Source organism: Quercus robur, chromosome 3, assembly GCF_932294415.1.
Source record: "Quercus robur chromosome 3, dhQueRobu3.1, whole genome shotgun sequence".
Taxonomy (NCBI): domain Eukaryota; kingdom Viridiplantae; phylum Streptophyta; class Magnoliopsida; order Fagales; family Fagaceae; genus Quercus; species Quercus robur.
The window spans coordinates 61596489-61608983 of NC_065536.1; the positions used below are offsets into that span (position 1 = coordinate 61596489).

The following is a 12495-nucleotide window of genomic DNA, read 5'->3' on the forward strand; positions in this document are numbered from 1 at the left end:
TGACTAGTTGACTTGACCAGACCCCTCCTACACGGCAAAGCCTGGTTCTAATGATTTGGATGTGTGTTCGAATCTAGACTTCTTCCAACACACATTAATTAAAGTCTTCGTAACTCACATGGATGCTGTACATAAGTAAAAACCTCGTCAAGCTTGGGAATTTTCCACTTCCATATTGTGAACAACGATCACATTGAGATGCCCTTGTTCCTGGGTTTTTCTATACTGACCTTTTCTATTTTGAGATATTGTATGTCTATCACAGTTATTATTAATTCTAATTTGAACTTATCATTGAAATTATTTTTTTTTATCTATTAATAAAAACTTGTTGCTTAAAATTTATTGTGATAGTGTTGTAAAAATATTGTAAATATAACATATCTCTTTTATTTTATAGTCAGAATAATAGAGTAACATGTCAAAAACAAATTTTTAAAAAAAATGCCGGTAATAAGGAAAAAATATACAATGTATCAAATACATGAAATTCGACCAACGCATGCACCAAATTGCACACCATGTAGGAAATGGCAACATAATTTCCTTTTTTTTCTCTTTTTCTTTTTTTTTTTTCTTGTTGGTGCTGTGACAACTGACAAGAGACGTAAAGGTTCAGAATTGGCTTAGAACATGAAATTCCAATTATTTGGATTCAATTTCAGGACCCTCTCCAACCTTGAGTGCACAAATGACCCACGGCTTTTGAGTAGGTATACAGGTGAAGGCAAGTCTTTTAGGGATGCAAAGTGAGCCTCGTTTGACGATTAGTTTTGGACTGTCCCAATCCTATTAAGACAAGTGCACATGGTGGTGGTCTGTTTGACAGAGTAATCGACCAATTTGTCGACGCCAAGTGTCTAAGGTAAAATAAAATATTACAAGGCAAAAGAGAAAGAAGAGAAAGTCAAATTCTTGTTTTAACTCACTCGGTTAACTTGTACCTGACTCAATAAGTTAAAGAAGAGTGTGTGAATTTAGTGCGAACTCTTCTTGTCTTTACATATAGCTAGCTGGTATGGTTTTGTTACACTTGCATAGTCAATCTTTTCCATGGTTGCAAAAATATATAGTCAATAAGAGCACTATTAACAGTGGTGCTAAAAAGCTAAAAAATTATTTTTAGCACCACTACATATAAAAAAGAGTGTTGCACTAATGGAGTTAAAGGTAAAATTTTTATCTTCATTGCTAGATGCTTGCTTGCTCTCCATCCATTTAAAATAATATTTGTTTGTTTGTTTTTTTTCTTCTATTCTTCTATTCTCCAACCGCCACATGCTTGCTTGCTCTCTCTTCAGCTATATTGCTATCAACTGGTTCAAGCTTGCTCCATTGCAGACCTTGTGCTCTCGCCTCCAGTTCCACAAGATTTCGGCTCTCAGCCTTATCTTTTGCATGTCGGTGGTCGCCGACAACGTGTCCTTACGCTATCTTCCAGTGTCGTTTGCTTATTGGCAACGTGTCCAGAGATACAAAGAAATTCTTCTGCTTTTTTCAATTGGGGAATTGGGTTTTTCAATGGTAGCAATTTGAGTTCGTTTCAGTTAATTGTATTTCTTTTTTTAGTATTTCAATCCTAGAGTCCGTAAAAATGGGTGTTTTGCTTATTGACTTTTTTATAAAAAAATTTCAATTGAGGAATTGGGTTTTTCAATGGTAGGAAATTTGAGTCAGTTTCAGTAAATTATTTGTTGTTAGTAAATGAGGGGATTTTTTTTCTGTGTTTATTGAAGTGGATATATTATTTTATTGTGATATTTATATTATTTTATTGTATTAAAAGTTAAAATAGATCTGCTGTTGCTGGATATTTTGTAAAATGAGTAAATAAAATAAATAAAGTAACTTTTTATGGTGTCAAATAACTAAATTTTTAACTTCACTGCTGTAAATGCTCTAACCTTTACATACAGGTCAAAAGTCATATAGTTCAACTAATAATAAATAAATAAAACTTTTATTGATAAAAAATAATAAAATACATATAAATATTTGAAAATGATATATAACCATTAGACAAAATTATGTAGCTATTAGTCATTTGGCAAAGTCCTTTTTTTTTTTTTTTAATTTAATATGTAATTTTTAAAAGTGGGATAAGAGAAATTGAAACTTTGATTCTCCTTTTATAAGGGAGATCAAACAATGCCTATGAGTTAAAAAGATTTTGGCCATTAGGCAAAGTTCTTTGTATTAGGTATATACATACAAGTGAAGTTACACATTAAGTAATAATAAAAAAAAGTAAATAGTTAATATAATATAATTGAACTCATTGACCATCTACTCCTTCAACTCTTATAACAGTCAAACCAGTGAATAATGCGATTTTTTTTTTTTTTTTTTATAAACATGAATAATGCGAAATCATTTAGCATAGAAGAGACTAGGACATTGATAATAACAAAATTTTGGCCATATTTTAGAAAAGGGCCTTGTAATTGGACGCTTGCACCTAAAGCACTATGTGTGCTAGACTACAAGTTTGTCAAAACTCAACATTGTCCTTCTCCAATGGGAGAGCAACACAATGTCCAACAACAAGGCAGCACATTATTTACAAAGAAAGCAGCAAATTGTCCTGTAAGAAAACAACAAACTATTACAGTATTTTCTTCTTTTCTACTATAAAGGGATGATGAAGAGGACTACAGAGAGAGACAATTTTTCATAAGTTGAGTTCCAAACCTCCAAATTTCCTTACCCATTTTTCCTCTCTTTCTCACCTGTAGATAGATTCACCATTGCAATTTTTTTTTCGAAAACATACTGGATTATTTGACTAATTTGAGCTCGTGAGCCCTCTCTAAACATAGAGGGTTTCTACATAAAAAATCTATGTTTTTCATTTGTTTTGAAATAAAATATTTTTCAGATTTTTTTTTTAAATTTTCAAATGTTTGTTTGCATGTAAAAGAATTTGAAAAATATTTTTCGTTAATGGTAAAATCTTTTATAAAAAGTTGTAAAACGATTTGCCTTTAAAAATTTAGTAAAACATTTTACAAAAACACATAGTCTGATGATTAGGTCACCAATTCAATGGGCTAGGCAACCAGTGGCCAAAGCCGCCGCTCCGAAGACCGATGATGGCGGTCTAGTGGCTTAAGTCGTCATTCTAACAACCAATGTCGGCGATCCAGTCACAAGAAGCACTGTTCTAGTGTTGGAGGTTCGATAACCGAAGCAATCACCCAATGGCCAAAGACATCATTCTCACTATCAATGCTGGCAGCTCAGTCACCAAAGACCTCACTCTAGCGGCAATCCAATTGCTGGACCTTCAACACCTATAGCTTTGGTGGTTGAGCCACTAGTTTTGGTGATTTACTTGAAAAATTTTATTTGTCAATTGTTATACCAGACACTTGAAAATATTTTACTAAAAATGTTTTACATGTAAAATATTAAATTGTAAAATATTTTACTTCAAAACAAATATTCAGTTTTATATTTTCCTTTTTCTTGAGCTTATTTTTGCCCATCATCAAACACTAGCATCCATGTGTCTCATGGATTCATGAATGTCTTGGTGGAAACTCAATACCTTATTTATTTAGCATCACACTATTTTACCGCATACAAGAAGTATATTAAAAAAAAAAAAAAAAAAGAAGAAAATCAAAATACACTTTTATTCCTTAAAGTTTACATGTTAAGCGCCTTTTTATCCTTAGTATTTCAAATTAGGGTTTTTAGCCCCCAAAAGGTTTAAAAACAAGCTCTATGGTCCCTTCATCTAGCTCTATCAATATTCTTATGTATGTTGCTAACAAAACAATGAGATAGCATACTTTTAATGCCAAAGCAACTGAATTTTTAATTAAAAAAAATTACACAATGGCAATCCCGATCCATAGCCGTATGATGTTGGTACTTTCCTCAATTGAAACCCAAACTCAAGAGATAAGAGTAAGAGGAATAGTTTTGATCAATTAAGATAGGGCAGAAGTTAAAGTTTTCCTTTCTCTTTGCCATTCTCACAATTACAAGAAAAATAAATAGTAAACAGGGCTGGCCCAACAAAATTTAGGGCCTAAGGTGAAAATTATATATAGGACCTTCTTAAATGTAAACATTAATTAAATAAAATTATATAATACTAATTAAATTAAGAATAATTTGATGTAAATACAAAAATTGATGAATAATACTAACTGAACTAAAGTTAATTAATTTCATATAGAGAATTGAATATCATAGTTGAACCATAAATTTAAATAAAAAGAACTATTTTTTTTTTTAAATGATACTTACTTTAACTTGGATATATGACCATACATAGTTAAGTATAGTTGTAATCTAAATTTTAATTTTATATATTCTTTTTAAGAGAAAGAGATAGATAGATATTATTTGGTGTGTGACTTTGTAGGAGATTAGTTTATAAAAAATAAGGTCTCAAACTATTAAAAGAGATTAGTCATCATTAATGATCTATCACATTTGCATCATTTTTTTTTTTTTTGAAACATTTTAGTGTTTCAATTGGTTTAAATTTCTATTGGTCTCCTATTTTGGAAGCCTCGTTAGAAATGAAAAAGAAAAATATTAAAGATATTACAAAACGTTCACAATATAATGTAATAATGACTGTAATTGATGAATTTCAACAACTTAGTTTATTTGTATTTGAATTACTTTTTTTTTTTTTTGGTGATTAGTGACATATTAGTTAAACTTATAGTAAAATTTTGTGGTATTTTTAGCATTACTATTAAAAAAAAGTACCAATTATTTAAAAAAATGTTATATTTTTATAAAATTTTGGGCCTTTAACTGGGTCTTTTTCTAGTTGGGTTTTTTTTTTTTTTTTTTTTTTTTTTTTTTTTTTGTGGGGCCTAGGCCTAGGCCTAAGTTGCCTAAGCCTTGGGCCGGCTCTGACAATAAATAATTGTATGAGAGAGAAAGAGAGAGTAATAAGAAACACAAAATCTAAAAAATGTGGTGTTTGGTAATATTATTTAAACAACAGTTTTTACTGCTTAAACAACATTACACCTATTTCCTCACACTTTTTCATCTACACGTATTTTCACAAAACAACAACAACGTTACTAGAAATCTCTTACGAAACGAGTCTGTAATATGAAGTGTGCATTTGGCATTGGCTTAAAAAGCCAGTTTTTTTACTATTCAGCTTATTTTTGCTACTATTCATGGGTCTCATGACACTTTTTGGTACTATTTAAGAGTCTTACTATACTATTCTAACTACCTTTAAGCTTTATCTATAGTACTTTCAAGAAAGTTTCAGTTTCAACTAAATAAGCTGTTCCTAGACAGAATTGAGAGTTTTTTTTTTTTTTTTTTTTGGGTTAAAAAGGGTTAAATTCTTCAAAATTTCAATGTATAATTTTTAAATTCTTTTAAATATTGAATTCTATATTTCAAGTTCAAATAACAAAGCGAGTCTTTTTGGGGTTTACAAGCTGTTCTAGGGTTGTTAATACCTCTGCCATTTTAGGTCTGAATTTAGCTTCAGTGCTTAGGCACTTCAAGGCAAGGGTGGCGACCGTATAGGCTCCTTTTTGGGGATACTGGCCCTCCAACTTTGTGTCCATAATCCGGAACAAACGTCTTTTGTCACGCAAATATGGTATTGCCCAGTCTACCAAAATCTGCTGAGTATCAACTTTTGTCCTATCAACTACACGTCGTCCAGATAATAGTTCTAGCAACACAACCCCAAAACTGTAGACATCACTTTTTGCTGTCAGCCGACCTGTATAATAAAGAAAACCCCAAAACTATTAAGGTTGCATTTAGGAAGTGAGTTTAAAGTTAACTTATTTTACTATTTAATTTATTTTTGCTACTATTCATGGGTTCCACTGCACTTTTTGATATTATTTATAGGTCACATTGTACTATTTTAATTAACTTTTACCTTTATCTACAGTATTTTCAGTAAAAAAAATTTCAGTTTCAGTTAAATAAGTTGTCCTAAGCAAATCCTCCATAAATAAACAGAATGAGTTCATATTTCCATCCAATAGAGAGTTGCATTAGCAACATTCTACTTGAACTGAACACTTTTACTTGATAACTCAGACATTATTTTTCTCTCTTTTATCCACAGACTATTCTTCTACTTCAACAAAGGGCTGAAAGTAAAAATAGTGACAAAAAACTAATAGTTTCCACTTCATATTCTTTGTGCTAAGTAATTACAACTATTAGATTTGGACATTACATTTCTACAATGCAACTTCAAGCGTTGAATTTTGTTTCTCTTTTCCCTTCTAAACAAAATTTAAAAAAAAATCAATTTACTCCTAAAACAATATATATCCAATCCAATGATCATTTTTTAATAGTACTAATAGTGCTTAACATGGATATTTTACGAACCTTTAGTAACATATTCAGGTGCAGCATAGCCATGAGTGCCCGAGACTTGAGTAGATACGTGAGTCCTATCCCCAGTAGGATCCGCCTTTGCCAGCCCATAATCAGCAAGCTTAGCATTGAATTCCTGCATCCACAATCCCCAATTATTTTAAAAGGGATATTATGTCCATAATATTTTCACAACAAATTTTATGTGACAGGTTATTATGGGTTGTTGTTAGTGGGGTAGAAAATTAACTTCAGTGATAGGTTCAAATTAGAATCGATAACAACTAAACACCTATGATTTGTTGTGAAAATGTTGTGAACGTAACATCTCTCATTATTTTAAATATATAATGTTGACACAAGCAACTTCCAAAGAAATGGGCAAGGATTGGTCCCATGCACTATTGGCATGTCGACATATAACAAATATTTGACATGTATCAACATTTCAACGGGTCCAGTGCATACTACATAGAAGCATGTTAGAATTATGGTTAAGTGACTAAATTCATCATTTTCTAACAGCTTAAGCTCTTAGGATAATTAGTAAGTTAACATGGTATCAAGGTAAGAGCACTTAGAGTTTGAGCCCACATGAGGGGTAGTGTTAAAATTATAGTTAAAATATTGAATTCATCATTTTCTAATAGTTTAAACTTTTGAGATAATCTGTAATTTAATGGAGCACTAGTGTCCTCTTAATTTAGCATACCGCATCTAATAAGATGTTAGAAGCCTTGAAGTCACGATATATGACTGGTGATTTGGCCTCATGAAGAAAACAGAGCCCTCTAGCTGCACCGGTGGCCACTTTGATCCTTATTTCCCAGGAAAGTGGTTGTGGCTCTCCTGTGGAACACAACATAGCATCAAGGATCGCAAACGATTCTCATAGCCATGCCAAGAACTTCCATAATATCCTAACATTACATTTGAGAGCCAAACTGAGAGTTATATTATATTGCTAGAGTGGCGGCTTGAGTGTGTCAAGACACAGTTAGGAAAGAAAAATATTTAAAACTGCAAGAAATTTGAATTTATAATTTCACATCAAACAAAATGAAATAACAAATTTTGGCTCTGATAACATGTGAAAGTTGTTGTGTGGTTATGTGTAATGATCGGATAATGAACGGAAGTATGAAAGAGAGAGCACACACAAAAGTTTACTTAGTTTGACTTAACAGCTTATGTCTACAATGTGAAAGCCCTTAATGGTTACATATTATATTAAACACTTATGTTATAATAAACCTAATGTAGGCAAGGGCAGAGCCAGGGGGGTCGAGAGGGGGCAACTACCTCCCTTGACTCCTCTGAAACTTTCTTAGCTATAGGCATATGAGAAAAGTTTGCCCCCTGATTCATTAACATAGGAAAAAAAAAATAATACTTAGTAAAAGGAACAAAAAATTGACACAATCTTCCTCAAAAAAAAAAAAATGACACTATAACAAAGAGGGCAAGGAGTTCCTTGACATGTCAAAGTCTTTTGATTTTTTGATTTTTTTTTTTTTTTTTTTTTTTTTTTTTTTTTGATCTGGACACAGCAAAGTTAACAAGTCAAAAGAACTTTTAGTTTTAACTTGTCCCCATCTTTTCACTTTCTTACTAATATACTGTCACAGACTCATAACACTTTTGCCTTTTAATTTTAATTTTTTTTTATTTAATTTATTTAAATGGTAAGAAACACAATAATTTTCACAATAGTTGGGTTAGTAAATTTTTACTTTTTTACAAATGTCTATTTATTTTGGTATAAATATTTATTAATAATTTCAAATTAATTTTGCCCCCTTGAACTAAAATTCTGGTTCTGCCTTATGTAGGGTTTATATATTAAAGAGTAAAGAATACTTGAGTAATTCTAACCTCCCATAGATTGACCTAAGATTAATATGCTTATTCTAAAAGTACATGGCTTACAATTAATTTGCCGCACTTGTGCCATAATATATCTAACATGATCTTTCAAGTTTCCCTGGTAGTGATCAAGAATATCGAGCTTAGCGAATAATAACTTAATAGGGTAATCTATTCCAAAATAAAAGATGACAGAATTTCTATGTTGGCTGACTTAACAGACGTCATTGACATATGCTAATACTCTGTTTGGATGTCGTGAAAACTAGGAAGAAATTTGAGATTAAGCATTTTCTGCTACTTTGTTTAGAGGAACAAACATCTGAATTAGGCACCATAAACAATTAAACAGACTTTCTTTTTTCTTTTTTTCTCTAAGGAAACAAAAAGATAAAAAACCTCATGTCTCATTATTATTAATGAGCATAAGAATCCAGTAATTAAGTATAAACATAAGTAGGACATACTTACTTTTAAATAGATGATTCTCTAAACTCCCTTTAGGCATGAACTGGTAGACCAAAAGCCGGTTCTCTCCCTCGAGACAGTACCCAATTAGCTTAACCAGATTTGGATGATGAAGTTGGCCAAAGTAATTAACTTCAGTCTAGAATTTGAGATAATATCAGTAATTACGCCATGAATAATAAGATTGCATAGAGGAGTATAAACCCCCCAACAACGCACCCCCTCTAAAAAAAGATGAAAACAATAAGAAGAGACCTACCAACCACTTCTTGTGGCCTTGGAACGCTCAGATTTAAGCTTTTTGACAGCAACAGCCATTCCTGATCCTGGCTTTGTAGCTGAAAAATTGTATTCATCAATCCATCCTTTGAAAACATAACCAAATCCTCCCTCACCAAGAAAACTGTCCGGACAGAAATTTCTGGTGCTGTTCTTTAGCTCATTGAAAGTTAAGGCTTTCAGATTTGGAGATGATAATATTTCACTTGAAGCATTGCTCTTGTCACTGAAAGATTGAATGGCCCGACTGGAAGGAGCTGATGAACGGTCGGTTCTGATTGAAAATTTTGGGACTCCTGATCCTGGTAAGGGAAGAAAGAGTTCATTATAGCACAAACAACATATGCAGGCAGTTGCTACTTCAACTCAAGAGCTAATCAATCTCAATCTTATACCTATTTTGCACCATTCCTTAAGTAGCTATATTTTAGTTCAAACTTCACTATATATGCTAGAAACATCTTTTGATCTTAATACAAAATGCATTATGCTCTTATCTCATATTGTCCTTAGTTCATTTCCAGGAGTAAGTACTGGTAAATGTAAACTATCAATTATCTTAAGTAAACCTTTCATCCGCCACTTTTTCCATTGCTTAGGGAATCATAAAGTGTGACTATGTTTTTATGGATCCTATGTTTCTTTTAAATAATAAAATTCCATCCTGGTTTCTGTACATAAAATCACCATATTTTTATTTTGGAACATATGATGTGAAGACTCAAATTCACATGCTCACTGCTCAGTGGTGTTAGAGATATACGGGACATATATCCAAGGATTGGGCTTGGGTGTAGGTTATTGGGCTAGTTATTGGGCTAATATATAGTAATATATAACAAGTGCCAACCAATTGTGAAATAAATATGAAAATCTTCTTTAAAGTGATTTTGAAATCCAAAGCAAAAATCAACTTTAGAAAGTCTTAAAGCATACAGCTAAATTAGATCCTTCAAACAGCTAATTTATGAAGATCACTCGCAAGGTAAACCAATAATGAAATATTAGATAAATCTCTGGTCAACCAGTTCCTACCCCCAAAAATAAGACTTACATAAAGATTCGAACCCCCAAAAGAAAGAGTGGGAGGGATACTATATACATTTAAGCCTAAACTATAATCGTAGAACAAGAACAGCAATGCAGAAACACCCAAAAATGACCACCATTAGAATGACAAATTATCAAAGTAAAGCAAACATATATTATAACTTCAAAACCCACCTCACCAAAAAAACTTGCACATAAAGAAAAAAGAAAAAAGGAAAAAGAAAAAAGAAAAAAGAAAAACCAACCTTTAATAGAAAATTCAGGCCAAAGCATTAACTACTACCAAAATAGAATTGATTATTAGTTACCAGAAGTGGCATGAGAGCTTTGAGCTGTATCTACTTTAGCTGAAGAATCTAGGCAGTTGCCCATAGCTTTGAGCTTCAGGATTTTTGTCCAGGAGGGTCAATAAGAAACATAAATTATATAAGAGATGAATCTTGGGTAGGAAATGAATCTTACAGCCTACGGAGTTTCCTTATTACAAATTTGTCCATAATACTAGCAAAAAAATAAAAAATAAAAAATAAATTATAAGTTCATTTAACATATTTCTTTCTAATACAATAAACATACTAATTATTGTTAAGTGATTTTTTTGCAATTATTTAATTTATAAGTTTACAGTTCTTTAAATATTCTATATTTTTATTTTCCTTTAGTGTTAATGTATTGACCAAGTCACATAGTCAACAACCACTTGCAACTCAAAAGTCACATTCAGCAAAATTAAAAAACCACTCACAAATAACAAATTAGTCAAATAGTCAAATTGCAAAAGATGAGTCATAACTCAACTTTATATCAAATCAATACAAACACTTATAACAACACTACAACAATAAAGAAAGAGTAAAGAAACTCAAAACTCAACAAAAGTAAAACACTATAAGTTCTATAACCCATTAAGATTAACCCTCACAGACCCACACACATGGTCAAACTTATTATAGACTCAAAACTCAAGTTGACTAGTTGAGTTACTCAACAACAAATATCAGAACACAGTCACAGTTCTTAACCCCACAGCCCCCCCCCCCCCCCTACACACACATAAAGTCCAAGATTCAAAACTCAACAAAAGAAATCAAAAGATAACTCTACACACACACAATGATTCACTCACACAGATTCAGTGAAATAGTCTATCAAAACACTATAAACACACTCTCACAGTGAAAAAAAAAAAAAAAAAAGAGAGAAAGAGAGAGCTAAAAAACCATATCAAGTAGCAACAGAAGCAGGGACGAAACCAGGATTCGAAGTTGGGAGGGGCCAAAGTATAAACGCAAAAATGTTTATGAAAATCAAAACTAACATCTACTCAAGCTTTGTCGAATTTCACCCCATTTATTAACATTATAATCTCACATTTTCACAATTTGGATTGATTCTGATTTAATCAAAGGTAATTTTTTGGAATTTTGTTTGCAAAATTTTCATGAATTGGGACATCAACACTAGAAGCAACTCTGCATTATCAACTTCAAATTACTTGTAATTTTTTCTCTTTAAAAAGATCAAATATTATAGATAATTTTCCCATCATCAACCATTCAAATAAAAGTTTCATTATTTCCATATTATATTGCTCTATAGTTTCAAAATTTAGTCCAAAAAATAAACCAAACAAACATACCCCACAAGCTACAACAACATTAATGTTAATAAATTATTTTCTAAAAATAGTTAATAATTCATAAAATAAACCAACAAACAAGCGCTATCAATTGATAATATTTATTACTAACCACTGCACACATTTGATTCATAGTTCCCACAAGCTTCACTTTTTGATTGCCAGTTTCCAGTTTTTCTATTCTTTTTTATTTTTTATTTTTTATCTCATTTGTCCTTATCTGACCATCTCTTTTTTCAAATTCAAGAGTCAAGACTCAATTATTATTACAAAGGATAACTTCTTAAAAAGTACACAGTAAACTCACACACACAAAACACATTGCACTATCAGCCTATCACAGTGGCAAAATAGAGACAGAGAGGATAGACATCATAGACATCATATAGTGCTATAATTTTTTCCAAATGGGGGTGGGGGGGGGGGGGGGGGCATGGCCCCCCTCTGCCCTAACGTGGGTCCATCTCTAAACAGAAGGTAGACCAAGCGGCGGCGGCAACAGATTAGGGATAGTCAGGCGACTGCAGATCATGGAGGCTATGCAACGGCAGATTTTGTATGTGTGAAGCAGAGACAGCCTTTTTCCTTTGGGTTTGGAGAGTGAAGAAGGATAATGAGAGATTTTGGAGGTTAGGCAGCTGCAAATTCTTAGGTTTTATTTGGCACTTTTTTTTGTTTATGATTTTTTAAAATTTGATTTATGGGCTTTTTATTTCTGAGATTAAAGACCGAACTTTTTTTTTTTTTTTTTTTTCTAGAGTTTAAGTTGGGCTTAAAAAAAAAGGGGTCAGATTCATGGTGAGGTTGTACAAATTTGTATTGCAGGGGGTTCAAAACAATTTTTTTTT

At 31.9% G+C, this 12495-nt stretch overlaps 1 protein-coding gene and 1 pseudogene across 2 annotated transcripts in view; both read right to left on the bottom strand.

The window, feature by feature from the left end:
- The window catches only part of LOC126718737 (probable serine/threonine-protein kinase PBL3), a 62866-nt gene that overhangs the window by 12179 nt on the left and 38192 nt on the right, over positions 1 to 12495 (bottom strand). The window contains exon 2 of one of the 2 annotated variants that reach the window (XM_050421065.1): positions 10317 to 10355. The exons of the other annotated variant lie outside the window; for it this stretch is intronic. Coding sequence (XP_050277022.1) covers positions 10317 to 10355 — 39 coding nt within the window. The remainder of the gene's footprint in view (positions 1 to 10316; positions 10356 to 12495) is intronic. 2 annotated transcript variants of the gene reach the window in all.
- LOC126718736 (probable serine/threonine-protein kinase PBL18) overlaps positions 5332 to 12495 on the bottom strand; it is a 45451-nt pseudogene continuing 38287 nt past the window's right edge.